At 45.2% G+C, this 24,511-nt stretch overlaps 1 protein-coding gene across 2 annotated transcripts in view; it reads right to left on the bottom strand.

Moving 5' to 3' along the window:
• Positions 1-2,477: 2,477 nt before the first annotated feature.
• The window catches only part of gcgra (glucagon receptor a), a 44,694-nt gene continuing 22,660 nt past the window's right edge, over positions 2,478-24,511 (bottom strand). The window contains exons 2-14 of one of the 2 annotated variants that reach the window (XM_030408271.1): positions 16,509-16,657; positions 15,939-16,035; positions 13,139-13,246; positions 12,900-12,994; positions 12,652-12,746; positions 11,674-11,866; positions 10,336-10,495; positions 10,181-10,241; positions 9,619-9,688; positions 8,517-8,605; positions 7,095-7,239; positions 6,016-6,057; positions 2,478-5,733 (exon numbers count right to left, since the gene is read on the bottom strand). In XM_030408271.1, the coding sequence (XP_030264131.1) occupies positions 5,368-5,733; positions 6,016-6,057; positions 7,095-7,239; positions 8,517-8,605; positions 9,619-9,688; positions 10,181-10,241; positions 10,336-10,495; positions 11,674-11,866; positions 12,652-12,746; positions 12,900-12,994; positions 13,139-13,246; positions 15,939-16,035; positions 16,509-16,562 (1,575 nt within the window). In that variant the 5' untranslated portion in view covers positions 16,563-16,657 and the 3' untranslated portion in view covers positions 2,478-5,367. The remainder of the gene's footprint in view (positions 5,734-6,015; positions 6,058-7,094; positions 7,240-8,516; positions 8,606-9,618; positions 9,689-10,180; positions 10,242-10,335; positions 10,496-11,673; positions 11,867-12,651; positions 12,747-12,899; positions 12,995-13,138; positions 13,247-15,938; positions 16,036-16,508; positions 16,658-24,511) is intronic. The other variant, XM_030408272.1, reaches the window with a different exon arrangement.

Below are 24,511 nucleotides of genomic sequence, written 5' to 3'. Positions count from 1 at the left end.
TATTGACCTTTACCCGCTTCTTGTGCATTACGGAGTGCAGAGAAGACGCTCTTTCCACCACTTCCCATCCCTTCATTCCCCGAGGATGTTAAATTGTTCCATGCTGACAGGAGCTGCTGTGGTTCTTTTTTTCTTTAAGGGAGCCAAACTTGGTAAACAACATCCTGTGTGTAATTAGCTGTTAAGGCAAACAAGGACACGTCAGTTAACGCGATTGAATATTCTAGAGGCTCGTATTTTGTTTCTTTGTTTGTTGGCAGGGCTGCTATTAGATCAGAAATATAGTCATTACGAAAACTGCCGCTGTCACTGGATGCCTCGCTCTGTGCTCCAAATGGCCCCGCAGAAATAAATGTTCAACCACATCTCATCAGAGTTTGAATATTTAGTTTTCTCTCGTTAATCACGCGCTGCCGAAGAAGCAGTCGAGAGGAGTCCCCGTGCAGAACGTTTTGCCAAGAAGTAATAATAGCCGCTCAAATTGGCCCAATTAATTACGAGCCTTTTGAAAGTGAGAACCTTTAACGACGTTAAGTGTTTAACGGTGGGTTTCAAAAGCCAAAAACCACAAAGTTGGAGAGCAGCCCAGACGACGCGGTGATCGGGACTCTGGACGCAGTTTGTGTTTTAAATCTGCGGTCAACGTTTTGTCCCCACAACGAACGTCGTACTGCTGAAAGAGAGAAACCAGCGGTACGGGGAGGAATTCACTGACGAAGAGCGAAAATAATCACCTCTGCTCTCCGAAATCTCTCAGCGTTTTCCCCGAAGATTTGAGGTGGAGCCGCGGAGGTGTCGTGCGTGCAAAAACTATATTGAATATTTCATCTGGAAATTCAGACATGCACATGAAAACCCAACATCAATTATGGACGACGCGACTGCAGGAATTCTTGAGTTGGTCACAAAAAGAAGTGCTGTCACTCTTGTCTACTACGAACACTTCTGGTGGTGTTTCCGCTGACGTACTGGAGGAGGCAAAGCACATCGTTCTCAGGGCGCGAGGTCATGCCTCGTGGGATTTAAGCCTACGTGGTTTGCCAAACAATCTCATCTCATGTGCGACCCTGAGACCCCCCAGATTGACTCCCCTGAGGGAAGCTGTCATCTGTCTCTGATGGACAGCTGACAACGGTGAGGCCACCGGGATGTAGGAGACAGTCGGTTCATGCTGTAAACCTTCTGTCTTTGTATCAACAATGTTGTTTATTTCACGGATAAGTGTTTTCGCCAAACGACTACATTACCTGTTCTCGTTACTTTGCAGTGTACTTGTTAAGTTGCAGGACGAGAACGATGATCCTGACTCCATGTTTAAGACCGCTAATTTACGGAGTTTTATCAACCTCAGAAACGACTGCACGACAACAATACACTGCAGTAAATGGATCCAAATATAAACCGCCACCAAAAAGCCACAAATAATGCTCAGAACAGCACCAAACCTCAGCAACAGTACAAATAGGGTCCCAGCACATAGTCCGGGGCATCTAACCTCCGCTAGCTTAGCTGGATTTCTATTGTGAAGCTAAAAACAGATTTCAACTCTCCTCCATCAGCTTCCGGGTCGGGGAAGTCCTGACGAGTCGATTACCGAGTGCGGTTAGAAATGCTCAATTCCGTTCTTTTCCCTGTCCGCTCTCGATAATAACTGTTATAAACTGGCAGGTAAGACACATATGAACTTTGATTGCTTTTCCATGGAGTCATAATCATACATTTTCATCCATGAGCCGCGGAACTCTACTGCACTCGGTAATCGAGTCGTCTGGACTTCCTGTCAACAGGAAGCTGCTGCAGAAGAGTGGTAAATTTAGTCAGCTTTTCAGTAGAAATCCAGCTAAGCTAGTGGAGGTTAGATGCCCCGGACTATGTGCTGAGACCCTATTTGTACTGTTGCTGAAGTTTGGTGCTGTTCTGAGCATTATTTGTGGCTTTTTGGTGGCGGTTTATATTTGGATCCATTTACTGCAGTGTATTGTTGTCGTGCGGTCGTTTCTGAGGTTGATAAAACTCCGTAATTTAGCGGTCTGCTAACTTGATCTCTCGAGAGGGAGTCTAACACAGTTTCACGGTGTGTTAGACCATGGATTAAATTTACACCAGAATATCCCTTTAATAAGCTCCTCCTCTCTGTTGATGTGCTCCAATCGCAGGTGTGTTAACTGACCTTCATATGAAGCAATCATGCACAAAATGTTTTAACATTAAAGTAAGTCTTCACTGTGAAAAGGCGTCCTCTCCTCCTCATCGATCCGTCCTTTTAGGCCGTCCGTCATAGAGAGGTGGGAGACATATCGACTGAACCCAGTCTGGCCTTGAAGGTATTCGCGGCGTTGCACTCGGTTGTACTAATTGAAACGCCACGAAAGAGTTGACAAATGAACAAACAGAGCTCGAGAGAAGTTTGCCAGAAGTGCACATATTCTCTCACGATGAACGCTGAACCAACACAAAAGACGCCAAGTTAAAAAAAATCCTCTTTCACGTTCACTGTAATTTATTCTTTCACCATTTGGACAGAGTTTTGATAAGCGGACACAATATATGATGAACTGTACACACATGAGCTCTTTCAGCTTCTCACTGACAGAAAATATACTGTACATAACCACCTTTTTTTAAGAGAAAAGTAAAAAGGGAATTGGGGCGTCTTAAAGAATACATTCAGGCAGAACCGCTTTGGTCCAGAACGGGGGGAGTGACCCAAGCTGCTGGCTTCGAAAAAACATACATGGTCACAGCTTTAAAATACATGTACTGGTTGGAAATAAAATCAGCAATATACTTATATACTCTACTAAATACTATATTTGACTCAAGGTGCACAACATTCCTTTGTTTCCGTGTCAGTGTCTGAATATTTCTCCGTGAAGATCGCTGCAGATTCTCCTCCAGGCAGCGCCAACGAGTATCCACCTGCTCGATTACGATCCTCGACAGACGCTGATGAAAAACAGACTCGGCCCGCAATTTTTTTTTTTTTTTTTCCGACACCAGCACCTGGCTGAAGTGTAAATGCAGAGCTATTATCTGGGGATCGCACAGGCGCAGCTTCCATGATGAAACCCAGCCGTGTCGTCCTCGTGCCTCACAGCGACTTATCGTCCCTCGCTGCTGTTTGAGGGCCGTTTCACTGCTTTATATCAACCCAGCGGCCGATGATTCATCCGACTGTAACACATCAACAAATACTGAAACTACGCACATTCATACCGGCCTGAAAATATACTTGCACGCACGCACATTCGCACCGATATGTTATGAAATATATCGACAGCAATCAAATAAATCACCTGTATAAACACACACACATATATATATATTTACACACACAGTATTTACCAATTATAAATTAACATTGTGCAAATAGTCATACATACAAAGTCAAGTTAGTTCTGGCGAAACTCAAAAGATTAATGGCGGCTCGGCAGGCTCGGCGTCTCTTCTTTAATAATACATGTGTTCAGAAGGGAACGTACCGCCGCTCGTTCAGCTTCCTTTGACACGCGAACGCTTCACTGGAGAGGTTCTTTTGTTCAACTTGTTTTTTTAGGCTGCAGAGTTCTGTTCGGAGATTCGAGAGGCTGAATAATAAAAACACTGTCTGTGGAGTAACCGGGCCGCGTGCAGCAGAGGTGGCAAGAAGTACACACATTGTTTACTCAGTACGTACAGATGCTTGTGTTTTAAAAACAAAGACGAGAGGTGGAAGAAGAAGAAGAAGTGATTCAGCTTCAAGTACAGGCTCTGAAATGTACTCAAAGTATCTAAGTAAAAAAGGATTCCTCAGTTCTACCAGCTACGACTATAAACTTAAACGTAGAATCAGTCGGATTTGTCCCAGCTGTTCCTGAACGCACCACAAAGACAGTCGATTGTTGCGTTTTGGACATTTTTTGGTTGGTAAAGCGTCCCGAGCAGCGACAAAGTGAGAAAATAAGTAAAATCCGGGCAGAGGGCTGCAGAAACGAGACACTAACACATCTTCTCTCCACGTTCCAGTCGCCCTCTCTGCACTTAACTGTAGGAAAAGGCGACGAGCAACGAGGCGAAATAAAAAAACTAATCGATACTTCCGCTCGGATGCGTTAAAACTAAAGCAACGAGCCTGTTTTGAAATGCAGGAAGGGAAAAATTGTCAGAAAAATAAATACTCAAGTAACGTACAGACACCTGAAACACTTAAGTAACAAAGGATTTGTACCTCGTTACTTCCCACCTCTGGCATGCAGTCACTGATTTCGGCCTTTTTTTTTCTGCACAGTGGATACAGATGTGACGCCGCTCGTCCGATGACTCACGCGGTTATTAGCGAAGCTCGCCAAATCTGCGCGATCTGCATGCACGACAGCCTATATTCAACGTCGACAGCACCCTTTTGTTCCAGAGATGTTATTTTGAGTCACAGTGTTGAGACTCACACCTTCATGCATGTGCGGCTTTTACAGTTGCTGCGTATTTTCTATCCTTTGATTTGAGCGGCACGGTCTCCCCAATCAGTGTTCATCCCAAGGGGACGCTGAGTGCACCGCTGTGTAGAAATTCAAATAACGCGACGAGGCGTGCGTGAGTCAGACGGCATCCTGATGAGACGGCGGCGGAGGGGGGGGGGGGGAGAAAAAACATATTCAATGGCACAGATTTGCAACTTTTCCCCAGCAGCTTATTAGCTTATTTATAATTCATCTCTGGACCTTTTTTTTGTTGTTAATGTCGACTGTACATGTGAGCCAGGAATGACCCGGTGAGAGCAGCTGCCAATATCCAACAGAACACTGAGGTACAGTCAGCAGAGAGCTTCTTCTAATTCTGTACATTTTCATTAAAGGAATAGCAAAGCGACAAAAGAAGAAGATGAAGAAGAAAGAAGACTCTGTTCTCTGTCTGTCTGCGTGCAGTCCAATGTCCAGTTTGTCTTTAAGCTCCAGTACCACAAAACACACATTTGATACACAGCACAAATAAAAGCAGAGGCTCGAGCGAGGACCCTGTGTCTTTTTTTTTTTGTTGTTGTTGTTTTGTTGCCGCTGTTGTTTGAGGTTTTCTCGTTATTTTACATGGCTTATCTGCCTCCGGATGGCTCAGCGCGCATCAGTTTTCTCTCAGCATCCGACAAACATCCACAGAAGTCCACTCGCGAGGCTCACAGCACACATTAGACATTTCGGCGTGGACGTCCGCTGCGTTCGCTCTCAGGCTTGTCGTGAGGGCTGAGTGCCGCTCAGTCTCCCAGTCACGCTGATCTCTCTGATAGATGGCTCCATCAGCCCAGCTCCTCACAGCCACCCGGGGCAGCATGTCAGAGCCGCACGAGAGCCGAGCGCCCTCCAACTTTATCCATCAAGTTCTCGTTACAGGAGCCCGTCACAGGTGGCTCTCCACGTTCTCTCGCTGGCCCTCGTAGCGCTGCGCCTTGTCCATGAGGCCGATGTCCTCCACCAGGGTGCAGTTGCTGACGGTCCCCTTGTGCAGCGGCGAGGTGCACCGGTCGTCGTCCTTGCCGTGGATCGCACCGTTGTGGCATCCGGACACAAGCATGTGCCTCTCCTCGGGCGTGCAGGCCGGGGTGGAGGATTTGGCGATGTCCGGGAGATGAGGCAGTCGAGGGACGTGGTTCAACAGGCTGCCCGTCTTCGTGTTTGGGGTATTGCTGTACGTGTGGCGGTACTCCTCCTCGATGTTCCTCCCGAGCTTCCAGCGCTTCCACTTCTTCAGGATCTCGGACTGCACCTGAAGAAGAGGACGGAGAGGAAAGGGAAAAGGATGAAGCTGACAAAAGTGCTTTTCAGGGTTGTTCTGATATCGACACAACTGCTTAAAATGCTGGAGTCTGTATCAGCTGTTACACAATCAAATACCACATCGTTTATTTATTAGAAACTGGACTTTTGAGCAGCGTCCTGTCCAGCTGTATGCAACAGATTTGTTCCCACACAAGCAGCCAAAACCCAGAAACAGAAAGCGAGTCGGTATCGGGAACTGTGTTTCCGTCGCGCTGACGAGGAGACTCACTTCTTTGTTGACGAAGCAGTACAAGATGGCCACCAAGAGACCCTGTGGAGACAACAACACCGAGTCAGTACCAGAGATTAACACGATCGTCACAGATACAAAATCAATAGCACTTTATTTTGAAAATCAACAGGGTGTTTATTGACGTGATGCGATAGCGTGCGTCGCAGTTGAGGACGTCGGACGTTGAGTTTTATGATTAACACTTTAAAAAAAACAACTTTGAACGTCTTCTGAAAACAGTCTGATGATTTATGTGATCTGCTGCTTGTTACTTCTCCCGTTTGGGAGTCAAAAACCGGCATATAAGCATTAATTTAATTGTTAAAAATGGTCTTTATTCTGTCTCATGGCTGAACTTGATCGTTTCTGACTGTGGCGTTCGGACTGCGTCCACGTCTCCCTGTGGTCCAATCAATCAAGCCAATTTTGTCCCCCGTTGTTTTTCCGCTGTAATCTGAAAATGTCCCCGCAGCCAAAAGGTCACTGTTGTTATGTCACAGCGTGATGCAGCCAGTTAGCAGCGCAGATGCGGCATTATGTTAATATAATCCCTTCTGACACAAATGTAAACATCGCACTTTGCAAAATGTCTGGGGGAAGGGAACCTCAGACGTCTGAGCAGACCACTGAACCAGCTCAAAGTTAACTTCAGTGCTCCGCTGTCAGTTCGGTGCAGCGTGAACGTTGATTTGGATTTGATTAGGAGATAAATGAATTCTCGGCTGCAGCCGTGCGCCTTCCAATTAATCTCGTTCGACTCAGATACGAGAACAGAGACGGTGCTTGAGACTTTGTGTTTTATCCTAATGAGGCATGTCTATCCATCGTCTGTGGCGCTCAGCTCTCTCATCTCTCACCCCCAAAACAAATTTCATTATTCATTTTTTAATTTTGTCCAAGTGCAGGATAAACAGAGGGACTCACAGACCCATAAAATGCCTCAACAGTGTCTCAGACGCCAACTCAACCCTGATTCATCCTGTTAGCCTTGAAGCAGGATATTTCATATTTTCATATTATATTAAAGCCGTGGTGTTTTTTCATGAATCATTCAAAGATGCTTGAGTTGGTCCGACCTGGAAGGAGGAGAAGAAGAGGTCGATGAAGAGCTTGGTGAGACGCAGCCCGATGGTGCTCATGGTGGACTCGTCCGTCACGAAGATGAAGACCACCTGGTGGATTCCCAGCAGAGGGATCAGAGTCAGCGTCGACTTCGCCAACCTGAGAGACAAAAGAGAGCGAGAGGGCACAAGTGAGAAGAGAGAACCATATAATTAAAGTGAAACTCGTGCCAAAATGCAACCTAGACTTTTTTTGTGAATATACTCAAGTCAAACATTCGCGTAAAAGCATAATTACGACGAAAGAGGCACTTTTAAGATTTACCGTATTTTCGTTTTCGGGTCAAACTCATTTTCAATGGGAGTGCTACGGGCACTTTAGCGATAGCTCAACTCAACTCAACTCAACTTTATTTATAAAGCGCTTTAAGCAGCCGCAGCTGGGACAAAGTGCTGTACATAAAACATAGGAAACAACAAATAGAATAAAATAAATAAAAAAAAATAATAATAAATAAAAAATAAAAAAAAAAAAACATCAAAAGCAAAGCAATAGCATCAAAATCTCTATTTTTAAAACAGTAAGAAGGCTCAACACAACATGAAACTTTGCTGGTAGTATCACCAGGGTCTCTACACATGAACACGAGCATTGAGAACATTGTTTGTGTACACAGAGTTTACTAAAAAGAAGGTTTTAGAACAACTCACGTTAGCAGTAGCTTGTTCCGCTCGCCGCCGTCCTGCCAGTGGAGAAGTGTCGACCTCAGAATGTGACGTAACCTGGAGGACAGTTAAGGTGGAACGCTCCTAAAGCTTAGCTCCATATAAATGCAGGATAATTTGTTGTTTTGTCGTTAGCGAAAAACAGTATTGACCTTGAAGTTGAAAAAGGAGCCTCATATAAGAAACAATACTAAAATCAAAAGCTGGAAAAGTCACGTGAGATCTCGCGTGGTGTTGTTGCCAGAAGAGAGCAGTTCCACCTTAACTGTCCTCCAGGTTACGTCACATTCTGAGATCGACACTTCTCCACTGGCAGGACGGCGGCGAGCGGAACAAGCTACTGCTAACGTGAGTTGTTCAAAAACCTTCTCTTTAGTAAACTCTGTGTACACAAACAATGTTCTCAATGCTCGTGTTCATGTGTAGAGACCCTGGTGATGCTACGAGCAAAGTTTCATGTTGTGTCGAGACTTCTTGGTGTTTTAAAAATAGAGATTTTGATGCTATCGCTAAAGTGCCCGTAGCACTCCCATTGAAAATGAGTTTGACCCGAAAACAAAATTACAGTAAATCTTAAAAGTGCCTCTTTCGGCGTAATTATGCCTTTAAACAAACGTTTGACTCGGGTACATTCACAAAAGGACCCCAGGTTGCATTTTGGCGAGAGTTTCGCTTCAAAGAAGAAAAACCTGCTTCGAGGTCAGAACTCACCTGAATTTGTAATCCGTGTACCTCATTTGGTGCGCTCGCAGTTTGGACACGAGTATTTTGATGATATGGATGAAGATGAGGAAGTTGATCTGTGGAACAAACAGATATTCAGTTCAGACAGAAACAAAACAGCTGGACAGGAATCAGCTGATGTATCAGAAGTCATAAAACGAAACTATCGGCACTGGTGGGACAAAGCAACAGAAAGAGTACAACACGTGTTTCGGGTCGTTTGAGTGAACGCAACCTTTCACATTATTACACACAGCAGAGGCCCTTTGTTATAAGTGAAGCCTTCACACTACGGCTGACATTTCCCAACACAGCGGGGGGGTTCTGTAATGAAAATCACATCCAGTTTGGCACTTTGTGAAACACAGGACTTTACTACACGTGACATCTGCAAAAGTCTGCATGATGGAGGAACGTTTACCAAATATAATCAGGATTAGATGAAGAGATAAGGATTTAAAGAACAACTGCAGGTCACACAGAGACACGTTGTTTACTGCTGACTGCAGCGCTCTGCTCTGATGTGCAGCCCGGCTCTGGTGGGATCAGGAGAAAGAGGGAAACACTGAAATGGGAACCGGCCCTCCCGTCCCTGCGACAGCTCAAACACAGGAATTCCTGCGGGATACAGGCCACTTAGCAGGACGATTAATGCATGGAAAAAAAATGCCAGGATGTCTGCGTAAAGTGGGCTGAACTTAAAGAGCCGTGATGAATCGGACTTATATAAAAAGCTCTGAGATGACCTTCAGCGGCGCACACCTATAAAAAAAGAATCCATTCACAGCGTGGATAAACTGCTGTAGTCGGTCAGAGCACGAGAAAATTCATATTTCTTTAATCCGAAAACCTTTGAGTCTCAAGATGTTTCCCCCGTGTTAGCCCTGCAGCGCAGACAGCCTTTTACACTTCATGAATAAAAGAGACGTGTTTAATATTGTAGAGAGTTTGAATGGAGGGAGAACTGCTGAATTCTGGCGAATGTGTGAGGACTTATTTAACTTCTTTTTGGATTGAAATGTTGGGAAAGGAGGGAGGGAGCGTGGAAAAAAGCAAAGTGACAGCATCGGGATGAGAAGAGGGAAATTACCACAACTGCCAGCAGTATCGGCGATCGGATGATCCACCAGTAATTCATGTTTATATTTTGCTCCCAGCACCTGGAAGAAAAACGAAAGTTGTTAGAGGGAAAGATCGGTGAGAGACGAGCGGATATTCACGCTGTACATTTTATCACACTTTCCTGCAGCTGCTGCGAGACTGGCGGCCAAACGGTGACACGCAGCATCGCCGCGGGGTTTTTTTTTTTAAAGCTTTACATAACAACACATCGCGACTTGCCTTCAAAATCCCCCCCACAGACGCTGCAGGCCCTCAGAGATTGTATAACAAAGTTTGGGCGCTGACTGTTATCATCAAATATTTAAAAAGTTTTTTTCCAACACGACTGCTGTTCTGACATAGTTTCTATATTTGGCGTCCAGTTAATTTGCAGCCTCGTCCAGTAATTACGTGGTAAATTGACCGTGAGCTGAGGAGGAGATGAGCACATCTGCCAGCTTTCTAAGATGAGAGCAGGAATGACACATCCAGGAGGGAGGAGGAGGAAGAGGAGGAGGAGGAGGAGGAGGAGGAGCGCTGTGGAAACTCACTCGTAGTTTTCATCCAGGTATTTCGACACCACCCAGGGGACGAGGAATATTAACGGGGTACCTGTGAAGAAACGAGAGAGCGGCCTAAATTGCAAAGCAGCCGGTCACATTTATCTGCTCCGACTCAGTTTCCCACACATTTGATTTGCACTCACCCCAGCCGATGCACAGGTAGATCTTGAAGTAGTTCCTCTCGGTGAACACGGTGATGACCAGCAGGTTGTGGAGGTAGATGCCCTCCACCAGCAGCCAGTAGCTGTTGGCCATGATGCTGTACTGCATCATCACCACGGCGATGCGGCAGCTGACGGTCGTCTGCGAGATATGAAAAAAAAAAAAAAAAAAAAACATCACATGGGAGCTCCTTCTGCCGCCACCTGGGTCCACGCTTTGTGCTGACGGCCGCGAGATTGAACAGCAGCCGCAACTTTGACTCCGACCTCCGCCAGATGTGACCCCCAACACACAAACTACACACTCTACACACTCCACACACCGACCCACGTCGTTAACCCTCAATGCTTTCATGGATAATTAGCAGCTGCAATTATCTTCGTGGCTACAATTACTATTATTATTATTTCCCATACGTACAACTGTGTATTTATACGGATCATAATTACAGCTGTGCAATATTTAATAGATCTGATGTATTCTCGTGTTTTTTTCTTTTTATAGTCAGTTATCTATATTATTTAAACATAATCGTCATGTACGGACGGAAAAATGTAAATATTATCCGATGTTAAAAACACAGATTGCGCGGCGCTGAGTGCTTTCTGGGTTTGTTCTGGATTCGTCCCAGATTCTGGGACTACTATTATTATTTATTATTATTATTATGAGCACTTATAATAAACTTCATGATGATTATAGACTGTTTCAGAACATTAATAAAGTCTTACGAGTTTCTTTTAACTGTTAACAAACATTTACTGTGTCTAACTAACTTTAAAATGTATTTATTAGCAAATAATGAACATCTTTTTTTGTTAAAAGGACTCGAAAGGGCCTTTTTACTTATTACAAGGACTTCTACACAAAGTTTTACAAAGATGGAGTAATCTAATTTAAGCTTATGTATATTTATGAAGCCACCAGTGAACCAAAAGTTAAATTATCTGCTTTAAAACATGTGACAAATAAAGCAAAAAGCTCCAAAATGTATTATAAAACATGCAGAAAAAAGTGAAGGACGACTCTTGTTGGAGATGTTATTTAGCAAGCCTAAGACATTATCAGGATCGTCGTCCTCTGATGATCCGCTGTTCATGTTAAAACCCTCGTCTGTGACTATTTATTTCCCTTTTTAATTAATCCCACAAGCGGAGGCTGGAAGATAAATGCAGGGTGTTAAAAATGAAGAGCCACTTTCTCAGACGACCCTCCCCGTAGCAAAAACAAAAATCACATAACCCTCTAATAATATCTCCGCAGTCTGTCAGTGATCGCTGAGCGGCGCTGCCTTGTGCAGCTCGCGGATCGGTACTGACCCCGTTGTTGACCAACAGGTCCACTGGAGGCATGGACGCCTGGGGGAATCCCTGCTCCTGGTCCCTGCTGAGGTCCTGCGATGTGATGTTGGTGGCCTCCAGCAAAGCGTCTTTAATGAGGATGGACAGCGCTCGCAGGATGAAGGAGGCGAACAGGTTCATGTGGATGTTGTTCCTCATGCAGTGCAGCTTCCTGATTGAACGGCAGGATAGATTCTGTGATCAATACAGCCGCCGCTGCAGCACAGCTTTATACTTGTTCATTCCAAGTCTTAGCTGACTTATTGACGTGGCAGGAAAATGACATTTTAAACTTTTATATAACGTTTTAATTAGCGCCAGGCTAGCTGTTCCCCCTGCTTCCAGTCTCCGTGCTAAGCTAAGCTAAGCTAATCTGCCTAATAGACCACATTCACACAGTGGCCATTTTCACTGCAGCTGGATAACACATTTGACAACCGATGACTTCACATTAGACAACAGCTAACATATGCAGGGACCACTTATAGCCAACATCTGTTTATTTATTTCAGTCTTGGAAGTGATTCACCCTGGATTAAATCAAACATTAGCTAATGGGTCATCAAATATGTTGTTTTACTCAGAGATAATGCCCGATGTCCCTCCAGATTTTCACTACACATTTATCAGATTCTCTACATTTGTATGATTTGCAACCCGGAACACAGAAGTGTCACATTATCCCAGCATTCAAGCCTCCCACCCTGAGCCAAGTACGTTACATGAAGCCAAAATTGTTCGACTTCCCGGCTATAAAATCACCCGGTCCTTCGTGTCGTGGGGAACAAAGAGGCCGCCGCGCATCATGTCACTTTGTAATTACACTTTTTGGCCGCCACAAAAGTTAGCTTCACATCTGAGTAAAAATGGCCGTCGTGTTAATATTAGATGGAATTGTGTCCTCGTACTTCCCCCTGTATTTCTCAGAATTGAATTCAAAATGAAAATCATTATTACCTGAAGAATATGAGGATGCCCAGCGCCAACACCAACGCCACCAGTGACAAGGAATAGCCCACTGTGTACATGACCCGAATGTGACTGTAATACTGCTTCAAATGAGAACACACACATACACACACACACACACACACAGACACACACACACAAAGGACTTTAGAATCATTGTCGTTCTGTGAGAAGATACGTGATTAGTATCTTATTTGTTTCTCTGATAGAAAAGACGAACAAGAGACTCCTCTCACCTCACTTGGATCACTAGAGTCGCACTCGCTGGTATTCTTCATGGTCACCCACTGGCCGTTTGCGTCACATTCCTGATACACCATGCCGCGCCGAACTACACACACACACACACACACACACACACACACACACGGTCTCTGTGATTTACTGGAAAGTGCAGTCATCACGGACAGCTGTCTGTCTCTGCAGGATATTTTAAGTTGCTCTGCATCAACAAACCCTCCCACATGTCTCTTACCTTCATGGTGCCAGGGCAGATACCACGGACACGACACGCTGACCGTCGTGTTCGGGAGTCCGTCGGGCCAGCAGGCGTAATTGTCAAAAGTCCTGTTGCACACAAGACCTGAGGACGGAAAACAACATTTTGTATATGTTGGATTGTTCCATATTTCCACAGCCCTTATACTCTGTGTGTACTGATTGGAGTGGTCAGGGAAGTAACATGTCTTTGATCTGATGTTGGTCATTATGGTCGATGTGGCCGACACATCACGGTCTTTCATCTTGACTTCAGAGTCGTGCGCCGCCGACCTGCTGGTTATATTTCAACTTTCATCTTCTCAACAAAGGATATAAACAGTTGTGGTTGTTAGTGCGCAGATGACAGTTACCGCACTGGTAACAGAAACATGTTTTAACAGCCGTTCTGTCTGTTTCAAAGACAAACTTATGGCTGTGATCTCGGCCTATCAGACCTTATATCTTCAGTTCAGACGCTACAACTACAACTGTGAACTTGATTGTTTCTAAGCATTAATTGAGTTAGTGGAGGAGGGGGTATACACTCATTCATACATGTTCTGGGAAATGTAAAGCTTACAAGATGATATCAGTGCTAGAAACAGGCTAAAATCAGTGTTAGCTTCAAGAAACAGGCTAACATTGATGTTTAGTTCTCCAACAGGCTAACACCAGTGTTAGCTTCCTTAACAGGCTAACACCAGTGTTAGCTTCCTTAACAGGCTAACATCAGTGTTAGCTTCTTCAACAGGCTAACATCAGTGTTAGCTTCTTCAACAGGCTAACATCAGTGTTACCTTATTCAACAGGCTAACATCAGTGTTACCTTATTCAACAGGCTAACATCAGTGTTAGCTTATTCAACAGGCTAACATCAGTGTTAGCTTATTCAACAGGCTAACATCAGTGTTAGCTTCTTCAACAGGCTAACATCAGTGTTAGCTTCTTCAACAGGCTAACATCAGTGTTAGCTTCTTCAACAGGCTAACATCAGTGTTAGCTTATTCAACAGGCTAACATCAGTGTTAGCTTATTCAACAGGCTAACATCAGTGTTACCTTCTTCAACAGGCTAACATCAGTGTTACCTTTTTTAACAGGCTAACATCAGTGTTTATTTTTAGAAAAAGCTTTACATCGAGGTTAACTTCTTCAAAGGTTATCATTAGTGTTAGCTTCAAGAAACTGGCTAACATTGGTGTTAGCTTCTTCAGCAGGCTAACATCTCTGTTAGCTTCTAGAAACTGGCTAGGCTAACATTGGTGTTAGATTCTTCAGCAGGCTAACATTGGTGTTAGCTTCTTCAACGGGCTAACATCTCTGTTAGTTTCTAGAAACAGGCAGACATGTATATTGACATCTCCAACAAGGAAACAACCGTGTTTGTTTCTCCACCCGCCTAAGATCTGCGTTAACTTCTGAATTTAGGCCATCTTAATTTAACTAAAGATAATCTTCTGATAGGATGGTTCTGTAACAGCCAAATTCTTAACCTATGATAAGAGTTTTTCCTAAATGCACATGGGAATCACGTGACGGCAAAAATCCTAAATGTCATCCTAAACTGAGGTAAGAAGGATTTACGACTTTCCGAATGTCTACACCTGTGATCCTGTGTTCAGTGATGGAAGCGAACCTTTTTGAAAGGTGGAGCATCTCCACATCTACAGAACAACACAAGCTAACAGACTATAATGCAACTCGAGGACAGCAATTCATCATGTAGTTAAACACTCAAACTGGCGCTCCGTGTGTGTGCAGACAGCAGCGAGTGGTGCAGCAAACAGAAAACTGGGAGCGGTTGGGAGCAGAGTGATTATACAATGGTTTCAAACCCGGAGAGGAAATTGCTGCCACTCCACAGTCTGGTGACCGAACCATTACCTGCTCGGCTGCATTAGAGAGTTGCCCCTGCACACCGAGGTGAGGGTAAATACTGACTTCCTCTCTAATGTGAAAGCAGATTATGTTGACGAAAAATATCTCTTTCACAGAAATGTTGTCAGCAGTACTGATTAACCTGAGATTAATATATTCACACACTGATTTTTCATGGATAGGAAAATGTTCTCAGTGCTTTCAGGGTTTATTAAATGGTGATATGCAACAATTAGGATTTAATGATGGGCTCGTTCTCGTGTTGAACTCTGAAGTTTATTCTGGCTTTTCATTGCTTTGTGGTGCGTTTTCCACTGTTCAGGACTGCATCAAACCACAAACAGACCATGTTAGCAACTACCTGGCAAACATAACGGAGCTTTTAGCAGCCAAAGGGTCAAACATGTCCATCGGGAATTGGTGGAGACCAAAGCAGAGCTTAAAGACAACCAAAATATAACTTATATCCCTTTTCCATTGGTCAAAAAAAGCTGGCTAACTTTCAATTTAGCATCCGGCTAATTTGAAGGGGAATAACATAATTGTGCAGCTCTTCTGGACTTTCCACATGTTATTGGACCGACTGGCTTAAATTATGACAGTGAAATGAGTCATTTTGCAGGGATTGTGACGCACAATGGATCTACTGTTGTTTTCTCTTCTGTTACAACTGTTTCTGGCACATTCGCGTGGATCAAACCTGTGTAAACTCGCTAATTTTGGCGGAAAAGTGGTATAATTTTCATCAAGTGCCCAGAGAGACGTCTGCTAATCACAGCTAATGTTGCTCTGTATCTGCTGGATGTGTAAGTAGGTAACTGTACGCTTATAAGTGTATTATGTCAACTTTAAAAGGTGAAAACATGCCGGTGTTGATTTCCTTTGCAGCCAAGTGGACAGACGGTGTGTTCGGCTCACCGGTGCTCGGTGGTTCTCGGCTGTTGTTGCTCTCGCACTCGTTCATGTACAACCTCCAGCTCTCCTTCAGCTTATCCAGGGTGGCGGTCGGAGACACCTGAGGAAATGGTGGAGCACATGAAGTCCAGTTACACCAGGATGGAGAAAAGTGTTGAGAAATGTTTGGACTTCACACAGAAACCATGAAGACAAGATGGCTGCATCGCCCGACTTGGCATTCACGTGTTCCACTGGACCTCACATACACAGCAGCTGTAAACATCCCAACCTCAAGACGAGGATACAATCCATCAAGGTGACGTTTGTCCCACTAACGCGTTGACTGTATGTGGGGGGGCTTGTGTCTTGTGTCATTAAAACAGCGACGGGAAGTTTGTTTCGGCTTCTTCTTCTTCTTCGGCTCTCTGGCTTGTTTCAGACGGCAGCAGAGGTACAGAAGCAAAACCGCCCCCGCACTGTAAAGGCCAGTGACTAATGGAAGTGCACCGACTTGCATAGAGGCTGTTCACCTCGGGGACAAAGTGTGTGTGTGTGTGTGTGTGTGTGTGTGTGTGTGCTCTCAGGACCCACCTGGACGCTGCAGCAGACAATGAGCATTGCCAAAAGGAGGAACAGCCGTGACATCCCTTACTCCTGCTGTTGGTGCTGGGAGGGTTACTGCAGGACGGGGACGGGGGTTTTCACCTCATAAGGGGGCTTATCTACGCTCGCCACACTGCCTGGATGACACAGAGACACACAATCCATCAAAGCTCATTGCAAACACACCTCCCGGTACCTCGTTTCAACTTGGCCACGTGCATCAGGCGGGCCAAAACAGGAAAAGGCCGGGACAAAGAATTATGATCCTGAACAGGCTCAGTTACTGTGGAGGGAGATGTGCATTGTGAAGCAGATCGGGTCCGTTTATACCGAGCAAAGGCACGCTTAAATGGTGATGCACGAATGAAAGATGCATCGGGACGGTCCGCCCAAATTTAGACCGTCCAGGACATCAAGTACAGAATCAAAAACCTCCAGGAAAACGCTGCTCGTCCCATCAGCGGGACAGCTGCGGCTCAGCAGAGCGGCACTCAGTCTGTGACTCACAGTTGGCGGCCGTCCACCTTCATCTTAAAGCCCGTCAGTGTCTGACTGAGCGTGTGTGCCAGAGGTCACTCACCTGCGTGTCGACGGACGCCACAAACTCCCCCGAGAGAGCTGTCTGAAGCCGGAGAACGGAACGAAATCTGAAACGTTTCTGCAAAAAACACCTTGACCATGGAAACATTTTTGGCTAAAACGTTTCAAATTCCATTCCGTTCCAGTCTCGTGGCGTGGGAGGAGGACGGGCTCGTGCTGGTGTGTGTGGACTTTTCTTTTTTTGTTTAGCTCAAGCGATAAGAGCAACAATGCGTCGTGAGAGATGTGCAGCTTTTTTTTTTTTAATGTATGCGCTCCATTGCAATATGCGCCTGAATTCAAATCAAAGAGTCTCTTAACCCGACACGTCAACATGCTTCTGAAGTCTGGACTGAATTAGCCGGCGGGAGTCATGATCTAACGGTCCGCCCTGTGTATTACAAAGCTCTAGTGGAAGTCGGAACTTCAGATAATATCTAAACCAAAGAGCCATACTTTCTTCTTAATGGCCTGTTCAGTGTAATGACCACAGGATGCAGTTAGCATTAGCTGGAGTACAGACTGACTGATTGCCTCGGGCGCCTCGGGGATCAGACTCACTCTTGTCTTGTCTGACATCAGGTCACGACTGGTCCAGCTGAGATCACAGCGCTGACTTTTGTGCCCCTAACACCATCAGACACATGTCACAGTGCTGTGTCCACTGCGACTACGCCGCACACAGCGACGCGAGTGCCGTAAAACAAAGAAGCATCTCTGGTGTGCGAGGATGGAGATCAGAGGTCGGCTTTGATTTGGGAACGGCTCATTTGGACGTTGGAGGCACTTCAAGTCGTGAACATGTGAAACTGACAAAATAAGAGCCACATTACGTCAGCCACACCAGACTGAGCATTAAGAACATCTGAGGCCTCATTATATATACATAAACCCAGACTTAAGGGATACGTTCATGCAGAAACAGACATTTGAAACTCATTATCTTCTCGTCTACAAACAGTTCTGGAGCTACGCAGCATTCTCCTGAACACCTGAAGTCGACAGGGACCTGGTTTAAAACGTACAAAACACATTAATAAAGCGGAGTAAAGCCTCGTCCGAGCCGTTTAAAGCCAACAGAATCTAATAATAAGACTTTTCTGAAAGATCATTTCTGACTGTGTGCTCACGTTTAATCCAGAAATGATCCTCTGCAATAAAACTCCCCGATAAACAGGTTTTATGAATCCAAATTCCACCCTCTGTCTCGTGATTTTCCCCTCACATGAGGCAGCACAGTCGAGGGTTTAGTCAGGAACAGAAAGAGAAAATCAAACTGTTTCGTTGAGGTGATCGAGGAGATTGAATACTCGGTGAACTAAACGGCACCAACAGGACGAAAACGCAGCTTCAGGATGTGAGGAAAGGAGCGAGGGTTTGTTTAGGAAATCAATACAAAAAGACTAGCAGATGAAGTGCGTCCACACATAACGACTGTGGCTCTTTAGGTGCATTATAAATAAAGCTTTATTATGTAAGAAAGTGCTCAGTCATCACTCTGTGTGTCCCGCTGCAGCAGGCTGACAAACATGTGGCCGAGCACATGCTGTCGCTCACGGGGGCGTCGGTGCTGTATCACGCTGGTGTATCACACTTTCCCAAGGGTTTCCCTCCTTATCTCTCTCTCTCTCTCTCTTTCCCGTTCCACAAACACACATATGGACCACCACTTTCTGCAACTTAGCACCGAGTGGAAGCAATGATTAACCAGGAGGGATGACGAAAGAGAGAGCGCGCGGAGGTGAGACAGAAAAACGGGCGTCTCAACCCTTCCTGGCCCCCGAGACCCTCCTTTTTTTTCCTTTTTTTTTTGACCCACTCGTCATTGCATATGCTCTGAGTTTCCATGTGGATGAGAAGCGCATATGTTCCAATGTGTTTCCAATCAGCACAGAGAGAGAGAGAGCTCCAAATCTAACACATATGTTTCTGCACAGCTGAGAACAACATCTCTCGTGAGAGAAAGTGAAGCATGTCCTCAAATCCAGAGACAAACCGAGACGCTCCTTTTTAAAGTTTGACTACTTTCTCTCTCTCTCTCTCTCTCTCCGGTTAGTTTTTCTCCTTTGCCTCATATCGCGTCTGCATGTTTTTAGACCCGACATCACCGAGTGCCCCCCAGCCGAATGCAAAATAAGGCTTTCCCTAAAAAATGTGCAGTCAGTGCTTGTAACGCTCACTGCGAGAAAAAAAAAAAAAAAGCAAGAGAGGATTTTAACAGACACGCCCTGAAGACAAACCTTCCCGCGTCTCTGATGTTTTATTTGTGCAGATTTGTCACGGACAAACACGTCTGTCGGGCCGTTTGGCGGCAGCTGACGTGGAACTAATACCCTCGAAGGTGTGAGGCTAATTAGCCTTGTGTATTCTGCTGTCATGATATCCAGCCGGAGCTTCGGGCCCCGCTGTGGATCCACACCGATCAAGGTCCTCTGGAAACATGTGTTGTTCGGCCTCGCGAGCGCTCTGTTCCGGGAAATGACCTGGAGCTTTTATCACTATTGTTGCACATCTGATTTAAGAGTGGTATCGACGGCCAGAGAGACCTCTCGGGTTTTTTCTGGGCCCGTTTCACTTGTGGTGATTTCATCCTGAAACAGCCATCGGGACGTGCTGTGATTCAAATGTTGTACAAACTAAATAGATGATTTAAACAGGAACTCTAAAGGGTCATCGCTCCCCTTTTATTGAAAAGGACGGACGGCGATTAGTTTGAATAACGCTTGTGTCGTTTTCTTACATTTGTGTAAAAAAAAAAGAAAACACGCCGGCGATCGCAAATGAATGACGCAGATTCTCTGAATCGTCCCCGAAGCGCTCTGCGTTCAAGTGCACGTTGTGGAGGGGCTCGACACAGTGGCCACTAACAATTACTGTTGTTTTGCTCGAGAGTACTTACCTTTCATTCGATTACGCCGTCTGACAAATAAAATTACAAAAGAGGGAGTATGCGTGCGTGAATGCGGGGCCGAGGGGGAGCAGCAAGGATCAAAAACAAACCTCTTGGAAAAACACAATGACTGTCCGGTTCAGAAAAATGCCCCCGAGCAACAATCCATCACGCGGCCTCGCAAACGCATCCTGCATCATCAACTATCCGTGTTATTGATGAGACACGGTCGCTCAGGAACCTCGCTTTGTTTCTGAAACACGTCACGGACGTCAATCAAGTAGATTGCGAAACTCTGAGGGTGTGTTTTCGTTTGTTCACTAACGGCATGTTCATACCTCAGGCCTGCAGATGTTACGCTGAGCATCTGATAATGGGGTGACGCAGAGTTCGGAGGAGACGGAGTGTCGTGTTGAAACACGCCGCAGCGAGGAAGACGCGAGTTCAAATCTAGGCGTGACTGACCCGAAGTTCAGTCTGATAGCTCGCTGATCTGTTACCGATCTGTAACACTCCATCAGCCTCAGATACATGACGCTGTAAAACTCTTCTTTGGTGTGGTCCGTCTCTCTTTCTCTGTGATGTTCTGCAGCCAAAGATCACAAATCTGACCTGGTGTCGACTTCGCGCTCATTTCCAGCCCTCCTGTGATTGAATGTACTGGTTTGTGCGCTGACGGGATGCAGCGATCGCAGATTTCAATTAGAGTACGACATTATCGGCCTGTTAAAGACAGATGGGTATCTGCGTATACGTCGTCCCAAATGTACTGAGATGAAGTTAGTGTCGGAGATTATAATCACAAAGAAATATGCCTGGGGTAATCTACAATCACCACACTCCCAGTTGAGTTTATCGTCCCCCTCCTCTGTAAGACATCCTGCCGCTGTCACATCGTTGCCACGTTCACGTTTATTCAATTTGTGTATCGACATTTGAAACATTTGGGCTGCATTTCTAATTCCTACCTGCTGCTGTTATATGAGCGGACGCTGTCCTGATGTGTTAGTGTCGTTCAGAAGAAGATTAGATAAAAACTAAAGACGAGTTGTAGCTCGCTTATTGTCCAGAGAGACTGGAGAGCTGCTGAACCAGGAAAACAAGGGCTACGGTTCAGTATTATCTTCAACACTAAGAAAAAAAGGCCTTTTTAATTGGGGTTTTTGTTGCATTTTGTCCAAACAACATTTCCCTGTTGGCTTTTGAAACAGTGTAAAATAATAAAACCATGTGCTTCAGTGCAGAATGATGAATGAAACTAAACAGAGAATCAGGTCAACGTTTGGTTTTCAGTAAGAATGATCTCCAGCAGGTGTTTTGTCCCTGAAGCTGTTGATAAGTGCAACTCTCAGCTCAGCTACTTTGAGAAATAAAGAACAGAAACATGCGTCGTGCCGTCGGAGGCCTTCGCTGGTACAAAAACATGACATCTTGAACTGTGGTTGACGGTGAAATAGGTTAATCGCTGCATCCCGACATCTGATTTCATGCGTCAGCTATTTTCAGACGTGTTTTTTGAGGGCGACGCTTCTTTATACCAGAGGATATTTCAACCACGAAATCAGCAGAACCTCAGTAAGATCGAAGCGATTCACGCTTCAGATCTGACTCAACAGGAAGTCCATCCTGATGACAGCTTCCTGTTGACGTCCTACTTAACCGGAACACACATCAGCAAATGTAATATAAAATCAGGGCAGTGATTACGTTTGATTCTCGGGTTCAGCGCCAAATGGAAACGTTACAAAACAACACAGGACGAGGAACTTCGTGTGGCTGATATCCATTATGTAACTCATGTGATTCACAGTAACACCACAATCATCAGCGAGACCTGTTGGATGGAGAACAGAGTCCAGATGCTGCAGATGTGAGTTCACGACAAAAAGCCTTAAAAAAAACTGCAGCTATGCCTCTTTTATTAAGTCTGTCTGACCCTGGACGTGCCTGTGAAGCGTATTAAAACACGTTGTATATACAGCGTCCGCTCGCTAACAACCGAGTGACCCCGGCTCATCGCGGCCTTCGCCTAATTTGGTCGGTCTGACTGCGGGAGTCAGTCGTGTCAGGTCACGTCGCATTAGTTACAAGATATGACACGAGCGGCTCGGCGACTCGTCGGCTGCCTGCTGGAGCTGTTTGGAAAATGTGTCAAGTCGAACGTTTTAGCTCGTCGGCTCGTCTCTCACACACCTCCTGCCTCCGTGAGTGTGATCGTTTAAAAGAAATGTTCGATGAAGCTGCTCTTACATGGGAGAATTTTAGAGCCCGTGTTGAGGAGTCAGTTGTTTCACCTGATTTGTGCCAATGTTTGGTAATAATTCAGAGTGCAGCTTTTGCACACCTGAAGATCGACGGGTGAGTAGGAGAAGACCGAAGGCCGACGAAATCAGGATAAAATCTTGTGCTAACCTCATTTAAGTACCAAGACGTTGTTGTCGTTTAACTCAATTGCAAGTGAAGTGGAGTCTTGTTCCTGCAAGATGTAATAAATGTAATAAGCTACACTACTTTATGCAGTATGCATCTCTCTCTCTTGCTTCATAATCAGATGACTGCACTGTAGCTGTTGTCGTTTCCGTGCTAATGGTCGCTAACCCTCCGACGACCTCCCGTCACCTCAGATCTGAGCTCGTCTGAAGGCCGCTCCTCCTCGCATCCACCCAGATCTCGTCCACTCGCCACCGTCCTCGCGCTACGACTCGAAATCTGCTACATCTAAAAAGTAACCCAGGGATTATGGCGATATAGTGATTTCAATGTCCGCAATATAGTAACATCTCATCTCCAGCATCTCCGAAATAATAACATGTGTACAAAGTGAATCACTCGATTTTAAAAGCAGCACTCGGGAGAAGTGTTTGATTATTCATCACCTGTCTCCTCACCCCACTTATCCAGAGGTGTTTTTCACCGCAGGGAGGAAACATGAAGTATTTACAGCCTGCAGTCGGTATTAAAAAGATCTTTTCATCGGCCACCCATGTCAGGGTACTTTCATTATTCAGCGCGGACACGGCGAGCGCGATGGTGTGCGAGCGAGACGGCGGACAGAGTGTTAAGCCTTTTAAAAAACACACGAGGAGCGGCGGTTCAGATTGCAGCAGCTGTGTAATATGGCCGACCTCTGCGCCGCTCAAAATGTTTTGTCGCTGACCGCGCTGCGGTGAGAGCGACCCGTCAGCGCCGGGCCGTCACAGCTCCACCGACCCCGGCGGCTCCATTCGCTCGACGCCGCCTCCGTCAGCCATTGTCCTCCTCTGCGTTACTCACATGTTCTGATAAACATTCGGACGCAGAGGTCACGTGTGATGCACGTGGGTGCGAAACAATGGAAACCTGTTGTGTAATGCGTTATGTGCACCTGTATTGTGTGAGTGTATGGGGCTGTTTTCATGTTCTGAACATTGGGCATGTGTGTGGGAGGCGTTCAGTGGACCCGTGAACCGCCGTCAGGCAACAACAATCCCAAAGAGAGCCTTCGATTATAAGTTATGCTCACAATCCTACACCGTTCCTGCATTTGTAATACACGTAGTAAACACAGAAGTTAAACATGGAGCTAGAACGATAACAGCGTATTGCAGATATATCAATATGTCGGTAAACGACTAGAGAGTACGAGAATCTGCATTTCCTGAGTGTAAAACGTAAATGTCTTGGTCACAATTACGTTGCGATGTTGCGTGAGGGCATATTTAATGATTATTAGGCTTCCTTATCATGAGGTCATCAATATTATGCTTCATCGTTTTCTGTTTTTCAGCAGTTCTGCATGAAAGTGAAAGAAACATGTCCGAGGGAATTCATTATTTAACAGGAAGGAAAATCTGCGCGTACAGCATTTATCTGAGCGGCTGACTTTATCTGCAGCCGTACCGGAACAAACTATTATAGTGTGAGAGCCGTTTTCTTGTTTGTTATCGTATGTATATAAAAGATAAACATAATGGGCTCCATATCAAGATTGTTCCTCTATGTTATCTAGTAATCAGTGATTTAAAATCAGAGTCACGAATCCATCATTCGTCTGGTTACAGTAATAAAACAATGAGTGGCACTGATGAAAGTGAATTAATTAATAATTAATCAAATATAAAAAATGAATAAATACATGAAAGAGTACCTATTAAGCCAATTTCCTGCTCTTTATTGTGTCTCTATTTATCTTATATGTGAGCTTTTATGTCGCGCCTCATTTCATCGTCTGAAACACATCGCCCGTCTCTTTAAGGACCCAACTTCCTAAAACCCTACTTTCTGATTGGACAGATCTTTGACCCAAACACCACGGACCTAATGAGGGAAATCTGGAAACAGTGTCGGAGGCAGAGACCCAGTCAGATGACAGCTGCTCGGTGGAGACGTGAAGCCAAGAAAGCTCGACTCTCCTGATATAAAGGTACCCGGAGCTTCTGCAACGTTATAACATGCGGCACTGAACTTGATGATTCCTGGCTTCCCTGATTACTACGCGAACACACAACGTTAAAACTTGACTGGATCATACTTTAGGGAGAAA

Source organism: Sparus aurata, chromosome 23 (genome assembly GCF_900880675.1).
Source record: "Sparus aurata chromosome 23, fSpaAur1.1, whole genome shotgun sequence".
Lineage (NCBI taxonomy): Eukaryota > Metazoa > Chordata > Actinopteri > Spariformes > Sparidae > Sparus > Sparus aurata.
This window is presented reverse-complemented; position numbering and strand designations above follow the sequence as displayed.